Source organism: Ranitomeya variabilis, chromosome 5, assembly GCF_051348905.1.
Source record: "Ranitomeya variabilis isolate aRanVar5 chromosome 5, aRanVar5.hap1, whole genome shotgun sequence".
In the NCBI taxonomy this organism is placed as follows: Eukaryota; Metazoa; Chordata; class Amphibia; order Anura; family Dendrobatidae; genus Ranitomeya; species Ranitomeya variabilis.
Window position 1 is genome coordinate 10,370,334 of NC_135236.1, and position 18,590 is coordinate 10,388,923.

Consider the following 18,590-nt stretch of genomic DNA (forward strand, 5'->3'; position numbering starts at 1 on the left):
GAGCGAACTCCGCCAATGGCAAAAAAGCAACCCAATCATCCTGGTCAGCAGACACAAAACACCTCAGATATGTCTCCAGGGTCTGATTAATCCGCTCGGTCTGGCCATTCGTCTGAGGATGGAAAGCGGACGAAAAAGACAAATCTATGCCCATCCTAGCACAGAATGCCCGCCAAAATCTAGACACGAATTGGGTCCCTCTGTCAGAAACGATATTCTCAGGAATACCATGCAAACGAACAACATTTTGAAAAAACAGAGGAACCAACTCGGAAGAAGAAGGTAACTTGGGCAGAGGAACCAAATGGACCATCTTAGAAAAACGGTCACACACCACCCAGATGACAGACATCTTCTGAGAAACAGGCAGATCAGAAATAAAATCCATCGAGATGTGCGTCCAAGGCCTCTTAGGAATAGGCAAGGGCAACAATAATCCACTAGCCCGAGAACAACAAGGCTTGGCCCGAGCACAAACGTCACAAGACTGCACAAAGCCTCGCACATCTCGTGACAGGGAAGGCCACCAGAAGGACCTTGCCACCAAATCCCTGGTACCAAAAATGCCAGGATGACCTGCCAACGCAGAAGAATGAACCTCAGAGATGACTCTACTGGTCCAATCATCTGGAACAAACAGTTTATCAGGTGGGCAACGATCAGGTCTCTCCGCCTGAAACTCCTGCAAGGCCCGCCGCAGGTCTGGAGAAACGGCTGACAATACCACTCCATCCTTAAGGATACCTGTGGGCTCAGAGTTACCAGGCGAGTCAGGCTCAAAACTCCTAGAAAGGGCATCCGCCTTAACATTCTTAGAACCCGGTAGGTATGACACCACAAAATTAAACCGAGAGAAAAATAATGACCAGCGCGCCTGTCTAGGATTCAGGCGCCTGGCGGTCTCAAGATAAATCAAATTTTTGTGGTCAGTCAATACCACCACCTGATGTCTGGCCCCCTCAAGCCAATGGCGCCACTCCTCAAAAGCCCACTTCATGGCCAAAAGCTCCCGATTCCCAACATCATAATTCCGCTCAGCGGGCGAAAATTTACGGGAAAAGAAGGCACAAGGCCTCATCACGGAGCAGTCAGAACTTTTCTGCGACAACACTGCCCCAGCTCCGATCTCAGAAGCGTCGACCTCAACCTGAAAAGGTAGAGCAACATCAGGCTGACGCAACACAGGGGCAGAGGAAAAACGGCGCTTAAGCTCCCGAAAGGCCTCCACAGCATCAGGGGACCAATCAGCAACATCAGCACCCTTCTTAGTCAAATCGGTCAATGGCTTAGCAATATCCGAAAAACCAGCAATAAATCGACGATAAAAGTTAGCAAAGCCCAAAAATTTCTGAAGACTCTTAAGAGAAGAGGGCTGCGTCCAATCACAAATAGCTTGAACCTTGACAGGATCCATTTCAATGGAAGAGGGGGAAAAAATATATCCCAAAAAGGAAATCCTCTGTACCCCAAAAACACACTTAGAACCCTTCACACACAAAGAATTAGACCGCAAAACCTGAAAAACCCTCCTGACTTGCTGGACATGAGAGTCCCAGTCATCCGAAAAAATCAGAATATCATCCAGATACACAATCATAAATTTATCCAAATAATCGCGAAAAATATCATGCATAAAGGACTGGAAAACTGACGGAGCATTAGAAAGACCAAAAGGCATCACTAAATACTCAAAGTGGCCCTCGGGCGTATTAAATGCGGTTTTCCACTCATCCCCCTGCCTGATTCGCACCAAATTATACGCCCCACGAAGGTCAATCTTAGAGAACCACTTGGCCCCCTTTATGCGAGCAAACAAATCAGTCAGCAACGGCAATGGGTATTGATATTTAACAGTGATTTTATTCAAAAGCCGATAATCAATACATGGTCTCAAAGAGCCGTCTTTTTTTGACACAAAGAAAAAACCGGCTCCTAAGGGAGATGACGATGGACGAATATGTCCCTTTTCCAAGGACTCCTTTATATATTCTCGCATAGCAGCATGTTCAGGCACAGACAGATTAAATAAACGACCCTTTGGGTATTTACTACCCGGGATTAAATCTATGGCACAATCGCACTCTCGGTGCGGAGGTAACGAACCAAGCTTGGATTCTTCAAAGACGTCACGATAGTCAGACAGGAACTCAGGAATTTCAGAGGGAATGGATGATGAAATGGAAACCACAGGTACATCCCCATGAGCCCCCTTACATCCCCAGCTCAACACAGACATAGCTCTCCAGTCGAGGACTGGGTTGTGAGATTGCAGCCAAGGCAATCCTAGCACCAAATCATCATGTAGATTATACAGCACCAGAAAGCGAATAATCTCCTGGTGATCCGGATTAATACGCATAGTTACTTGTGTCCAGTATTGTGGTTTATTATTAGCCAATGGGGTGGAGTCAATCCCCTTCAGAGGAATAGGAGTCTCCAAAGGCTCTAAATCATACCCACAGCGTTTGGCAAAGGACCAATCCATAAGACTCAAAGCGGCGCCAGAGTCGACATAGGCGTCCGTGGTAATAGATGACAAAGAGCAAATCAGGGTCACAGATAGAATAAATTTAGACGGTAAGGTGCAAATGGAAACAGATTTACCAAGCTTTTTAGTGCGCTTAGAGCATGCTGATATAACATGAGTAGAATCACCACAATAGAAACACAACCCATTTTTCCGTCTAAAATTCTGCCGCTCGCTTCGGGACAGAATTCTATCACACTGCATACTCTCTGGCGACTTCTCAGTGGACACCGCCAGATGGTGCACTGGTTTGCGCTCCCGCAAACGCCTATCGATCTGAATAGCCATTGTCATGGACTCATTCAGACCCGCAGGCACAGGGAACCCCACCATAACATCCTTAATGGCATCAGAGAGACCCTCTCTGAAAGTCGCCGCCAGGGCGCACTCATTCCACTGAGTAAGCACAGACCATTTACGGAATCTTTGGCAGTAAATTTCCGCTTCATCTTGCCCCTGAGATAGGGACATCAAAGTTTTTTCTGCCTGAAGCTCCAAATGAGGTTCGTCATAAAGCAACCCCAAGGCCAGAAAAAACGCATCCACATTGAGCAACGCAGGATCCCCTGGTGTCAATGAAAAAGCCCAGTCTTGAGGGTCGCCCCGGAGCAAGGAAATCACAATCCTGACCTGCTGTGCAGGGTCTCCGGCAGAGCGAAATTTCAGAGACAAAAATAATTTGCAATTATTTCGAAAATTCTGAAACCCGGATCTATTCCCCGAGAAAAATTCCGGCAAAGGAATTCTCGGCTCAGATACAGGTGCATGACAAACAAAATCTTGCAAATCTTGTACCTTCGTGGCGAGATTATTCAAACCTGCAGTTACACTCTGAAGATCCATTACAAACAGGTGGACACAGAGCCATTCAAGGGTTAAGAGGAGGTAAGAAGCAGCTAGACAGCAATTAAGGGCTAGGCAGCAAAACTCTGAGGGGAAAAAAAAAAAAAATTTCCCTTCAACACTTCTTTTTCTCCTGCTTCAGCCCAAACAATTAACACTTTGCGGGCCGGTCAAACTGTCATGATCTCAATGGCAAGAGAACATAGCATAAGCATATATAGGAACTAGCTCTTGGAAGATGGGAACTGAGCTGACCATGAACTAAACCTAACGCACAACTAGCAGTGGCCGGGTAGCATGCCTACGTTGGTTCTAGATGCCCAGCCCAGCCGGAGGACTAAATAAAGCTAGCAGAGGAAAATATTAGTCCTAGCTCACCTCTAGAGAAATACCCCGAAAGGAGACAGAGGCCCCCCACATGTATTGGCGGTGAGTTGAGATGAAATAACAAACGTAGTATGAAAATAGGTTTAGCAAATTTGAGGTCCACTTACTACATAGCAGAAGACAGAAAGGACACTTTCATGGTCAGCTGAAAACCCTATCAAAAAACACCATCCAGAAATTACTTTAAAACTCTGGCATTAACTCATAACACCAGAGTGGCAATTCCCGTTCACAAGAGCTTTCCAGACACAGTAACGAAACTACAGCTGTGAACTGGAACAAAATGCAAAAACAAACATGGACAAGAGTCCAACTTATCTAGTAGTTGTCTAGGAGCAGGAACAAGCACAGAGAGGCTTCTGATAACATTGTTGACCGGCAAGCAACTAACAGAGCAGCAAGGTTATATAGCGACTCCCACATCTTGATGGGAACAGGTGAACAGAGAAGATGAAGACACCAGTTCAATTCCACCAGTAGCCACCGGGGGAGCCCAGAATCCAAATTCACAACACTCCTGTGCTGTACTCCGGTCACCGATACCACCTCCTGTGCTGTACTCCGGTCACCGGTACCAACTCCTGTGCTGTACTCCGGTCACCGGTACCACCTCATGTGCTGTACACCGGTCACCGGTACCACCTCCTGTGCTATATGCCGGTCACCGGTACCACCTCCTGTACTGTACTTCGGTCACCGGTACCACCTCCTGTGCTGTACTCCGGTCACCGATACCACCTCCTGTGCTGTATACTGGTCACCGGTACCACCTCCTGTGCTGTACTCCGGTCACCGGTACCACCTCCTGTGCTGTACTCCGGTCACTGGTACCACCTCCTGTGCTGTACTCCGGTCACCGGTACCACCTCCTGTACTGTATACTGGTCACCGGTACCACCTCCTGTACTGTATACCGGTCACCGGTACCACCTCCTGTACTGTATACCGGTCACCGGTACCACCTCCTGTGCTGTACTCCAGTCACCGGTACTACCTCCTGTGCTATATGCCGGTCACCGGTATCACCTCCTGTACTATATACCAGTCACCGGTACCACCTCCTGTACTGTACCCCGGTCACTGGTACCACCTCCTGTACTGTACTCCGGTCACCGGTACCACCTCCTGTACTGTATACTGGTCACCGGTACCACCTCCTGTACTGTATACTGGTCACCGGTACCACCTCCTGTACTGTATACCGGTCACCAGTACCACCTCCTGTGCTGTACTCCAGTCACCGGTACTACCTCCTGTGCTATATGCCGGTCACCGGTACCACCTCCTGTACTGTATACCAGTCACCGTTACCACCTCCTGTACTGTACTCCGGTCACCGGTACCACCTCCTCTGCTGTATACTGGTCACCGGTACCACCTCCTGTACTGTATACCAGTCACCAATGCCATCTCTTGTAATGTATTCTGGTCACCAGTTCCAAATCCAGATCCCAGTGCTGTGGACCCATATACACCAGTATATGTGTATATGTTGGGTTACTCACCGGTTTGATTGTCGGTTTTTCCTGGAAGGAAGACGCCTTCTCCTGAAACAGAAAGATCAGAATCACCACAGAGATAGTCCATGTCCGAGACAGTCAGCATGGTCACACCATCCTACCTGCACTCTCGCCCTCCTCACTGGGCTCCTGGAGGCCACTTTATGGATTTCCACTTGGTGTTTCTGTAGATTTAGTGAGAATACTACATTATCTCACCTCTAAGCTGCTGCACAACATCATTTGTCATCCTGAGCACCCCCCTCGCAGGCTCTTACCTTTGGACCTCCCAGTTCCTTGGTTTTGGTATCGTCCTCCAGAACGTCATAGACTTCTTCACTTCTCGGCTCCAAGCTCTGTAAGAACATGTAAGAAACACTGAAGAGAGGGCACGACATGAAGACCCCGACCGGAGGACCAACCTTTTCTACAACTTGTCCTATGGCTGTGTCAGGAGAACAGCCGGGGAGGATCACACCGGTATCCCACTGCTGTTACCAAGTGGTCAGAAACCAGCACTCCACTGCCTCCTATCGTCAGGAGAATTGCACAATTGACCAACAATGGATGGACAAGGCCACGGCTGCTTCCACTACTAGGCCGGTTATTGGGGAACTCATATCCAACGCATGGAATAATATATATATTATATATATATATATAAACACCCCGGTATGGTTCTTTGCCAAACTCCACAATGACAAAATTAACTATCCGCAACCACCAGTCATTTATACAGGGCGAATGGACACCCATTACAGGTAGTATATGGCTTCAAGGGTGCGGCTTACAGAGCAAGAGGAACAGAGCTAATACATTTTATATATTTAATCTGAAAAGTAGGCAGTGTTTATAAAAATATGTTACAAAAGGGTACAAAACAATACAATATATAAAATTCCATGGAATAACAAAAGAAATGTACGGTACTAAACCTGATGTCACGGATATGGCTCAGAGCGTAGCAGAGGGAGGTGCTCCTTTTAGGGAAATGCTACAGAACCACAGCAAACTGTGTTTTCCAGGACTGACAATGATTATCATTCAGAATCTGTATTTATTAGTTAAACGTCATGCCCACATACCTACCCTGGGTGACATCAGATTGGGGCTGGTCAATGGGGATGCAGGTAGGTCAAAAATAATTCTGGGATCCTTGATATTCAGGATATCTTTGCCTCTGGAGGTCCCAGGTGGGAGATATTAATGCCATATTTGCTATCATGATTTTAACTTTTCAAAGATAGGAAGCATGGCATATATATTGTCATCCATCTGCCTGATATTAGTTTGGAGCTGACGCGGTGACCGCCCAGTCATGCAAGTAAATTTGTTACGTTCACTACGATTCCAAAAACATGTCTTCCATAAGTAGAGGACCGACATTCTTCACAAAAAATCCCAATATTCATAACTGTACTTCGGTGCCTAATGTCTGATATTCTTGACCAAATGTGGCTTTGAAGAGAGGAAACGTATTTCACCTCCCTGTCTCTAGTATACACTGAGCCCAGACTCTCGTACACACTGAGCCCAGACTGTGTCTGTTCTTCAGCAGATAACCCACTTCAATTACCTGTTCACCCCAGGAGGTCATAAAGCAGATGAAGTGCTAGCTCTTCTTCCTTTTCCAAGTTATAATTAAGCCATGCTTCAATGCTCAATATGAGGGTGACTCGTCCCCTTTGAACAGATCACTTTGTGGATCTATGACAGACTGCCTTAAAGGGGAGCATCAGCACAACCATGCTCTCACGTGCAAGTAGGATTCCAGCACCCCTATCCTGTTCAGATCGCGGTGTATAAATGAAGAGGTGAAATCCATACATTTATTTCCCACCCCCATTATTAACATAGAGACCCCCGATAAGATTACAGAAGGAAGAGTCACTACAGTAGGTTCCTCACCGTATACAGGGAGCTGCCCGCATCCTCCACCACTGGCCGAGAGCTCGGAGGCTCAGACACCACAGAGATCTGTCCTCTCGTCTGAGCTGGAGACCTGTCCTGCAAGAGAAGAGGTACTGAGGATTACATAGGATTATATAGGAGAGGAGAAGTGCTACTGGGCAGCGCATACAGTGCCTTGAAAAAGTCTTCATACCCCGTGAACTTTTCCACGTTTTTTCACATTACACCCACAAGCTTAAATATATTTATTGGGATTTTCTGTGATACAACACAAAGTAGAAAATATTTGTGATGTGTAAAGGAAATGATACAGGGTTTTCTAATTATTTTAAAACTATAGATCTGAGAATTGTGATGTGCGTTAGTATTCACCCCCTTGTTGTCTGAAGGCCCTAAATAAGATCCTGAGTGACCGATCACCAGAAGTCACATACAGGGCCGCCATAAGGGCAGTACACTTACTGGCACATGGGGCCGGATGAGCAGAGGGGGCCTGGACTGGGCCCCCAGTTTTCTGCTTCCGCTCACCAGGCCACAGCGGCAGGACGCACGTTCAGATGATACCAATGTTAACGAATAGTTAACAACCGCCAGCCAATCGCAGTCTCACAGCTGACGTTGATGTGCACATCACCAGCGCGTCCGTGCCTCAGGTGGATTAGGGCGAAGATGCCGCGGTCAGCTACGGAGAGACTTTTTTTGTTTTATTTTAACTTTTTTGTAAACCCGCACTATAGAGGCAGGATGGAGGCGACATGGGGCAAAGTGGAGACAAATGGGGGCAGAATAGAGAAAACTGGGGGCAGAATGGAGACAAATGGGGCAGAATACAGACATGATGCAAAATAGAGAAAACTGGGGCAGAATAGAGACATGGGGGCAGAATAGAGAAAAATGGGGGCAGAATAGAGACAAATGGAGGCAGAATAGAGACAAATGGAGACAGTATGGAGACAAATGGGGCAGAATGGAGACAAATGGCATAATATAGACAAATGGGTGCAGAATAGAGACTAATGGGGACAGAATGGAGACATGGGGGCAGAATGAACACACATGGGGCAGAATGGAGACATGGGGGCAGAATGGAGACACATAGGGCAGAATGGAGACACATAGGGCAGAATGAAAACAAATGGGGCAGAATAGAGACATGGGGGCAGAATAGAGACATGGGGGCAGAATGGAGACACATCGGGGTAGAATTTAGACACTTCGGGGCAGAACGGAGACTAACAGGACAGAATGGAGACACATGGGGCACAATGGGAGCAGAATGGAGACACATACAGTAGGTGTTGTGAACTCTGTTAGTGGGCTCCCTCTTGTGGTCACAACTGGTACTGTGTGAGTGTTGTCTTTGGGCTCCCTCTGGTGGTTTTGTTTATCTTCCTGCGGGTTTGTGGCTGATCAGCTGTCTCGTTATCCACCAGTGAGGTTTTCTATTTAGCTCAGCTGCAACTTCACTTGTTGCCTGCTGTCAATGTGTTCAGACCTATTCTGATTCCATCTGACTACGTTTGGTCTCAGTCTTTCCAAGACAAGCTAAGTTTTGCTTTCTCATCAGTTATCAATATTTGCTCTGTGTATGATGAGTTTAATCCAGCTTGCTAACATGTGATTTTCTGCTTGCTGGTAGCTCTGGGGTTCAGACTTGCTCCCCTCACACCGTTAGCTGGTGTGAGGGGCTCGCGCATTCTCTGAGTGGATTTTTAGAGGGTTTTTTACTGACCGCATAGATCCCTTTTCTATTTTCTGCTATCTAGTATTAGCGGGCCTCCTTTGCTAAATCTGATTCATCTCTGTGTTTGTATTTTCCCCTTAACTCACCATTATTATCTGTGGGGGGCTTTTCTATATCTTGGGGATCATTTCTCTGAGGCAAGGGAGGTCTTGCTTTCTCTCTAGGAGTAGTCAGTTCCTCAGGCCGTGACGAGACGTCTAGGATTTTAGGCACGTTCCACGGCTACCTATAGTTGTGTGTGGTTAGGATCAGGTATGCGGTCAGTCCAGTTACCACCACCCCAGAGCTGGTCTATTGTTTAGTACTTAGCAGGTCAGGTTTTCGGATCCTCAGCCACTGGGATCATAACAGTACAGCCGGCCAAGTGTTAATGCATTGCAGAAGCGGGATAAAGAGAAGCCTGGAGTTTTTGTTTTTTTTCTCCTCCTCCTCTGCTGCAGTGTGTCTAGCTTGTCTAGCTTCTCTCCTCCCCTTAACCTTTGTGTGGCTTTGAGTTCAGCTGCAGACATGGATATTCAAAGTTTGACTTCTAGTGTTGATCATCTTGCTGCAAGGGTACAAAGTATTCAGGATTTTGTTGTTCACAGTCCTATGTCAGAGCCGAAAATACATATTCCTGAGTTATTTTCTGGAGATAGATCTAAGTTTCTGAATTTTAAGAACAATTGTAAGTTGTTTCTCTCTTTGAAACCTCGTTCCTCTGGTGATTCCGCTCAGCAAGTTAAAATTGTTATTACCTTCTTGCGTGGCGACCCTCAGGATTGGGCCTTCGCACTGGCGCCAGGAGATCCTGCATTGCTTAATGTGGATGCGTTTTTCCTGGCGCTTGGAATGCTCTATGAGGAACCTAATCTTGAGAACCAGGCAGAAAAGGCTTTGCTGGCCCTCTCTCAGGGTCAAGATGAAGCAGAGGTGTACTGCCAGAAATTTCGGAAGTGGTCGGTGCTTACTCAATGGAATGAGTGCGCTCTGGCTGCAAATTTCAGAAAAGGTCTTTCTGAAGCCATTAAAGATGTCATGGTGGGGTTCCCCACGCCTGTTAGTCTGAATGATTCCATGACTTTGGCCGTTCAGATTGATCGGCGTTTGCGGGAGCGCAAACCAGCGCACCATTTGGCGGTGTTTTCTGAGCAGAGACCTGAGTCTCTGCAATGTGATAGAATTCTGACCAGAAATGAACGGCAAAATTATAGACGTCAAAATGGGTTGTGTTTTTACTGTGGTGACTCTACTCATGTTATCTCAGCATGCTCTAAACGCACAAAAAAGATCGATAAATCTGTCACCATCGGTACTTTACAGTCTAAGTTCATTTTGTCTGTTACCTTGATTTGTTCCCTGTCTTCCTACCCGGTTATGTCTTTTGTGGACTCGGGTGCTGCCCTGAGTCTAATGGATTTGTCATTTGCCAAGCGCTGTGGTTTTGTCTTGGAGCCATTAAAATTCCCTATTCCACTGAGGGGAATTGATGCTACACCATTGGCCAAGAGTAAACCTCAGTACTGGACTCAGGTGACCATGTGCATGACTCCTGTTCATCAGGAGGTGATTCGCTTTCTTGTATTGCATAATTTACATGATGTTGTCGTTTTGGGTCTGCCATGGTTACAGACTCATAATCCAGTACTGGGTTGAAAAGCAATGTCTGTGTTAAGTTGGGGTTGCCAGGGTATTCATGATGATGCTCCTTTGGTGTCAATTGCTTCTTCCACTCCTTCAGAAGTCCCTGAGTTTTTGTCGGACTACCAGGATGTATTTGATGAGCCCAAACTCAGTGCCCTACCTCCTCATAGGGATTGTGATTGTGCTATAAATTTGATTCCTGGAAGTAAGTTTCCTAAGGGACGACTTTTTAATTTGTCTGTGCCGGAACATGCTGCCATGTGGAGTTATATAAAGGAGTCTCTTGAGAAGGGACTTATTCGCCCGTCCTCTTCTCCTCTTGGTGCGGGGTTCTTTTTTGTGGCTAAGAAGGATGGTTCGCTGAGACCTTGTATTGATTATCGCCTTCTAAATAAAATCACGGTCAAATTTCAGTATCCTTTGCCTTTGTTATCTGATTTGTTTGCCTGGATTTCTTCTGCTCCAGTCTTGTGTCAGCCAGATGTCTCTCTTCCTTTCCAGGTCGAGGTGGATGCTTCGGAGATTGGAGCAGGAGCTGTTTTGTCGCAGAGAAGCTCTGATGGCTCTGTGATGAAGCCTTGTGCTTTCTTTTCGAGGAAGTTTTCGCCTGCCGAGCGGAATTATGATGTTGGTAATCGGGAGTTGTTGGCAATGAAGTGGGCATTTGAGGAATGGAGACATTGGCTCGAGGGAGCTAAGCATCGTGTGGTGGTCTTGACTGATCACAAGAATCTGATTTATCTTGAGTCTGCCAAGCGCCTGAATCCTAGACAGGCTCGCTGGTCGTTGTTTTTCTCTCGCTTCAATTTTGTGGTCTCGTACCTGCCTGGTTCGAAGAATGTGAAGGCTGATTCTCTTTCTAGGAGTTTTGTGCCTGACTCCCCTGGAGATTCTGAGCCGGCTGGTATTCTCAGAGAGGGGGTGATTGTGTCTGCTATTTCCCCAGATTTACAACGCGTGCTGCAGAAATTTCAGGCAGACAGACCTGACCGGTGCCCACCAGGGAGACTGTTTGTCCCAGATAGATGGACCAGCAGAGTTATCTCCGAGGTTCATTCCTCAGTCTTGGCAGGTCATCCTGGAATTTTTGTTACCAGAGAGTTGGTGGCCAGGTCCTTTTGGTGGCCTTCTTTGTCGCGGGATGTGCGTTCCTTTGTGCAGTCCTGTGGGGTTTGTGCTCGGGCTAAGCCTTGCTGTTCTTGTGCCAGTGGGTTGCTTTTGCCCTTGCCTGTTCCGAAGAGGCCTTGGACGCACATTTCCATGGATTTTATTTCGGACCTTCCTGTCTCTCAGAGAATGACTGTCATCTGGGTTGTTTGTGATCGTTTCTCTAAAATGGTCCATTTGGTGCCCTTGCCTAAGTTGCCTTCATCTTCTGATTTGGTTCCGCTGTTTTTTCAGAATGTGGTTCGTTTGCACAGGATTCCTGAAAACATTGTGTCTGACAGAGGATCCCAGTTTGTGTCCAGGTTTTGGCGGACCTTTTGTGCTAAGATGGGCATTGAGTTGTCTTTTTCGTCGGCCTTCCATCCTCAGACGAATGGCCAAACTGAGCGAACTAATCAGACCTTGGAGACCTATTTGAGATGTTTTGTTTCTGCTGATCAGGATGATTGGGTGACCTTTTTGCCATTGGCCGAGTTTGCCCTTAACAATCGGGCTAGTTCTGCTACTTTGGTTTCGCCTTTTTTTTGTAATTCTGGTTTTCATCCTAGTTTTACCTCGGGTCAGGTGGAGTCTTCTGACTGCCCTGGGGTGGATTCTGTGGTGGATAGGTTGCAGCGGATTTGGAACCATGTGGTGGACAACTTGAAGTTGTCACAAGAGAAGGCTCAGCGCTTTGCCAACCGCCGTCGCTGTGTGGGTCCCCGACTTTGTGTTGGGGATTTGGTGTGCTTGTCTTCTCGTTTTGTCCCGATGAAGGTTTCTTCTCCTAAGTTCAAGCCTCGGTTCATCGGTCCTTATAAGATTTTGGAAGTTATTAACCCTGTGTCATTTCGTTTGGACCTCCCAGTGTTGTTTGCCATTCATAATGTGTTCCATAGGTCATTGTTGCGGAGGTATGTGGTGCCTGTGGTTCCTTCGGTTGAGCCTCCTGCCCCGGTGCTGGTTGAGGGAGAATTGGAATACGTGGTGGAGAAGATCTTGGATTCTCATATTTCAAGACGGAGGCTTCAGTATTTGGTTAAGTGGAAGGGCTATGGTCAGGAAGATAATTCCTGGGTTGTCGCCTCTGATGTTCATGCGGCCGATCTGGTTCGTGCCTTCCATGTAGCTCATCCTGATCGCCCTGGGGGTTTTGATGAGGGTTCGGTGACCCCTCCTCAAGGGGGGGGGGGGTACTGTTGTGAACTCTGTTAATGGGCTCCCACTTGTGGTCACAACTGGTACTGTGTGAGTGTTGTCTTTGGGCTCCCTCTGGTGGTTTTGTTTATCTTCCTGCGAGTTTGAGGCAGGATCAGCTGTCTTGTTATCCACCAGTGAGGTTTTCTATTTAGCTCAGCTGCAACTTCACTTGTTGCCTGCTGTCAATGTGTTCAGACCTATTCTGATTCCATCTGACTACGTTTGGTCTCAGTCTTTCCAAGACAAGCTAAGTTTTGCTTTTCAGTTTTGTTTTCTCATCAGTTATCAATATTTGCTCTGTGTATGATGAGTTTAATCCAGCTTGCTAACATGTGATTTCTTGCTTGCTGGTAGCTCTGGGGTTCAGACTTGCTCCCCTCACACCGTTAGCTGGTGTGAGGGGCTTGCGCATTCTCTGAGTGGATTTTTAGAGGGTTTTTTACTGACCGCATAGATCCCTTTTCTATTTTCTGCTATCTAGTATTAGCGGGCCTCCTTTGCTAAATCTGATTCATCTCTGTGTTTGTACTTTCCCCTTAACTCACCGTTATTATCTGTGGGGGGCTTTTCTATATCTTGGGGATCATTTCTCTGAGGCAAGGGAGGTCTTGCTTTCTCTCTAGGAGTAGTCAGTTCCTCAGGCCGTGACGAGACGTCTAGGATTTTAGGCACGTTCCACAGCTACCTATAGTTGTGTGTGGTTAGGATCAGGTATGCGGTCAGTCCAGTTACCACCACCCCAGAGCTGGTCTATTGTTTAGTACTTAGCAGGTCAGGTTTTCGGATCCTCCGCCACTGGGATCATAACACATAAGGCAGAATGAAGACAAATGGGGGCAGAACAGAGACGTGGGGCAGAATTTAGACAAATGGGATAGAATTTAGATAAACGGGGCAGAATTTAGACACATGGAGCAGAATGGAGACACATGGGGGCAGGATGAAGTCACATGGGGCCCGGAATAAGACATGTGGTATCCAGAATGGAGTATATATGGGAGCAGGATGTGGGACATTATTTCTGTGGGGGCTAATTGAGAAATATTATTACTGCTGTGATGTATTTTATTTTTGAGGATACTATTTTCAGTGAGGGGGAGGTCCTGTTACTGTGCAGAGCGACACTGTCGCTTTTTTTTTTCCTTCATCTGATGTAGTGTAGAAGTTGGGGAAAAACTGGAGATTTTTTCTCGAAACGGTGCTCTAACTTATTTCATGTAGAGACAAGTCATGGCTGGAAGAAGTGATGGCGGTCTGTGCTGGATGGAGAAGAAAAGTGAAGATTAAGGAATTCGACTAGAAACCTCACTGGTAAGTCAGGGTGTTACCTGTACACTGACACTATACACTATATAATGTATACAGAGCTCCTGTGTATAATGTCACTGGTGATCCTTTTATTACCTTTACACTTATACTACAGTATATACAGAGCTTCTGTGTATAATGTCACTGGTGATCACTGTATTACCTGTACACTATATACAGAGCTCCTGTGTATAAGGCCACTGGTGATCACTGTATTATCTGTACACTGACAGTATATACAGAGCTCCTGTGTATAATGTCACTGGTGATCACTGTACTACCTGTCTACTGACACTATATACAGAGCTCCTGAGTTAAAATGTCACTGGTGATCACTGCATTACCTGTAGACTGACACTATATACAGGGCACCTGTGTATAATTTAACTAGTGATCACTATTACCTCTACACTGTACACTATATACAGAGCTCCTGTGTATTATGTCACTTGTGATAACTGTATTACCTGTACACTGACACTATATACAGAGTTCCTCTGTATAATGTCACTGGTGTTCCCTATATTACCTGTACACTATACACTATATACACAGCTCCTGTGTATAATGTCACCAGTAATCACTGTGTTGCATTTATATTATATACAGAGTTCCAAAGTATAATATCACTGGTGATCACTGTATTATCTGTACACTGTACACTATATACAGAACTCCTGTGTATAATGTCACTGGTGATCACTGTTGTCAGGAAATATGACGCAATGTCTTATTGTTCGAACGCACACTGAGCTCTGCTGCATCTGCCTGCGTGTGTAAGTGACATGCGATCCCAGACACACACTGGACTTTTTGACGCCCCCTCCTCACACTGCCTGTCAGCTCTGTGTAGACCGACGCCAGCGAGTTTTGCCTCGGTGCTGTACTCAGCCAGGTTGACTCGGGGAACCAAGAGCACCCCGTGTTGTACCTGAGCCGGAAGCTTCTGCCAAAGGAAGTGGCCTATTTCACCATCAAGAAGGCGTGCTTGGTCATGGCCTGGGCCCTGCAACGTTTGCAGCCCTACCTGTACGGTCGCATCTTCACTGTAGTGACCAACCACAACCCTCTGCACTGGCTACCATCTATGTCTGGAACCAACGGAAGGTTGCTGCGCTGGAGCCTTGCATTCCAGCAGTACGACTTTACTATCAAACACAAAACGGGCAGCGAGCATGGCAATGCAGACGAGTTGTCCCTCCGGGGCGAACCTGCTGGGGTTTGCATGGAGGAGTACCGAGAGGTCTTGCCTCCATGGCACAGTCCAAAAGGGAGAGGTGTCAGGAAATATGATGTAATGTCTTATTGTTTGAATGCACACTGAGCTTTGATGCATCTCACTGTGCTTGTAAGTGACATGCGGCCCCAGACAACGCTGTGGGCTTTTTTACCCCCCTACTCACACTGCCTGTAAGCTCTATGTAAACCTACACTCCTTCCCTGTTATGAACTGGTGGTTTAGGAGCAACATGGGACGAGCTCTGGAGGAGGTGGTACCTGTGCTGACCGCAGTTCCTGAGCTTAACACAACACTAGAAGTAGCTGTGGGATGTTCCTGTCACTCCCTAGACACCTCGTCACAGCCGGAGGACTAACTACCCCTAAAGATAGAAACAGGAAAGCTATCTTGCCTCAGAGAAAATCCCCAAAGGATAGACAGCGCCCCACAAATATTGACTGTGAGTGGAGAGGAAAATGACATACACAGAATGAAACCAGGATGAAGCAAAGGAGGCCACTCTAGCTAGATAGATAGAATAGGACAGAATACTGTGCGGTCAGTATTTAAAAAACTAGAAAAATCCACCACAGAGTTTACAAAAATCTCCACACCTGACTAAAGGTGTGGAGGGTAAATCTGCTTTCCAGAGCTTCCAGCTAAACTAAATAAATCCATACTGACAAGCTGGACTAGAAAAAACATAGAAAGAGCTGAACGATAAAGTCCACAAAATATGGAATGCAAAAGAACAATGCAATGACTTATCTTTGCTGAACTGGTCAGAACATCAGGGAAATCCAAGCAGAGATGTGAATCCCACCAGGAACCATTGACAACTGGCACTGGCTGAAGGATAGAGCCAGGCTTAAATAGCCGAGCCAGAATAGACGATCAGTGGAAGCAGCTGCTGAATGCTAAATCCAAGGAGCAGCCATTCCACTTAAAACCACCAGAGGGAGCCCAAGAGCAGAACTCACAAAAGTGCCACTTACAACCACTGGAGGGAGCCCGAGAGCGGAATTCACAACACTTCCCCCCCTCAGGAATGCTTTTGTTTGCAGCCATGCGTCCTCTGAGTTGCGTGAGAATTATTCATGATGAATAATTTGACCTCAGATGGTGACAGAGATATGAAAGTTATATATTTGGGATGTGTGACAATAGGGCTACACACCAGTGCATTTTCTAAGAGCTGCGTCTAGCAGAAACAGATTTCTGCTTAGCCGGGTCATACAGATACTTCATGTTTGGGCTCAAATTAATGCCCACCTCATGCCTGGAAGAATGGTAGTTACGTGGTCGCTATACGGGGTGCCATCCTTGAGCTACGACGGTTAGGAGTTTTCAGTACGCTTCAGACCCTCTGAGAAAAGAGGGGTGCATTCCATTACTCAGCCCGCTCAGTGATGTCACGACCAGAGGGTATATCTTAAACCTGCTGAGTTATGAGTGAGTATTTTGCCCAGGAAAAGAGCTAATAGCTGCTCTGCAAGCTGCTCTGATGCATTTTGATGTCGCCCATCCCCCACCACATGGTTTGCAATGATCTAAAATGATCTGAAAGAACTGTAAGTGTTTTTTCAACTTTCATCCCTTTTTATTTGTAATCGTTCTGTACATGTATAATTGTCTCATTTTATAATATCTTGTTCCACTTTTGTAAATACTGCCTACCTTTTGGAGCAAAATATATAAATTTACTAGCTTCTTTTCTCCTTGCTCTATAACATACTGTCACGTCCTCTGAAGTAAATTATGCTACTAATTGGGTTGGCTCCTGACTCGTTATTGATTTAGGAATAGGAGCTGGTGGCAGCAGACCGTACTGAGCTTGTTGGGTAAAGCTGTCAGCGACGGAAGGAGATTTATAAATGTACTAGCTGTTTCCAGCCAGCTAACGCTCAGCATGCTCATTGCTATCTAATTACCGCTGCTGGTGATTAAAGTAAAGTAAATAATGACAACAATCCTACGATTTAGTCGATATTGTTGTTGTCGATCAGCTACTGCATCGTTGTCCGGATTTTCTTGCGACCTGTGAGATGGAACTGGCGATTCTTCTTGGCTCATTTTGTTTTGGAGAATGCGGATGCAATTAAATGTACGTTTATCTTGGCTGAAGTGGTTGAATTACATAGAAAGGAAGTGCTGCGTGTGGTAATGTGGGGGGTAGAGCCTCGTGTGGTAATGTGTGGGGACGCAGCCTCGTGTGGTAATGTGTGGGGATGGAGCCTCGTGTGGTAATGTGTGGGGACGGAGCCTCGTGTGGTAATGTATGAGGACGGAGCCTCGTGTGGTAATTTGTGGGGACGAAGCCTCAAGTGGTAGTGTGGAGGGACGGAGCCTCGTGTGTTAATGTGTGAGGATGGAGCCTCGCATGGTAATGTGTGGGGACGGAGCCTTGTGTGGTAATGTGTGAGGACGGAGCCTTGTATGGTAGTGTGTGGGGACAGAGCCTCATCTGGTAATGTGTGGGGACGCAGCCTCATGTGGTAATGTGTGAGGACGGAGCATCGTGTGGTAATGTGTGGGGACAGAGCCTCGTGTGGTAATGTGTGGGGACAGAGCCTCGTGTGGTAATGTGTGGGGACGGAGCCTCGTGTGGTAATGTGTGGGGATGGAGCCTCGTGTGGTAATGTGTGGGGATGGAGCCTCGTGTGGTAATGTGTGGGGATGGAGCCTCGTGTGGTAATGTGGGGGGCAGGATTATGTGTGGTAATGTGGTGGGTGGGCGGGATTATCTGTGATAATGTGGTGGGGGGTTGGATTATGTGTGGTGATGTGGTGGGGAGATGGATTATGTGTGGTAATGTGGTGGGGGGTGGGATTATGTGTGGTAATGTGGTGGGGGGCGGGAATATCTGTGGTAATGTGGTGGGGGGTGGGACTATGTGTGGTAATGTGGGAGGGCGGGATTATGTATGGTAATGTGGTGGGGGGCGGGATTATCTGTGGTAATGTGGTGGGGGCGGGATTATGTGTGGTGATGTGGTGGGGGGCAGGATTATGTGTGGTGGGGGGAGGGGGGAGGGATTATGTGTGGTAATGTGGGGGGTGGTATTGTGTGTGGTAATGTGGTGGGGGGGCGGGATTGTGTGTGGTAATGTGTTGGGAGCGGGGTTGTGTGTGGTAATGGGGTGGGGGGGCGGGATTGTGTGTGGTAATGTGTTGGGAGCGGGG

The 18,590-nt window shown here is 46.9% G+C and overlaps 1 protein-coding gene across 2 annotated transcripts in view; it reads right to left on the minus strand.

Annotated features, from left to right (window-relative positions):
* The window catches only part of NFAM1 (NFAT activating protein with ITAM motif 1), a 66,027-nt gene that overhangs the window by 5,199 nt on the left and 42,238 nt on the right, over positions 1-18,590 (minus strand). The window contains exons 4-7 of one of the 2 annotated variants that reach the window (XM_077261572.1): positions 7,165-7,263; positions 5,535-5,612; positions 5,379-5,441; positions 5,263-5,304 (exon numbers count right to left, since the gene is read on the minus strand). In XM_077261572.1, coding sequence (XP_077117687.1) covers positions 5,263-5,304; positions 5,379-5,441; positions 5,535-5,612; positions 7,165-7,263 — 282 coding nt within the window. The remainder of the gene's footprint in view (positions 1-5,262; positions 5,305-5,378; positions 5,442-5,534; positions 5,613-7,164; positions 7,264-18,590) is intronic. The other variant, XM_077261573.1, reaches the window with a different exon arrangement.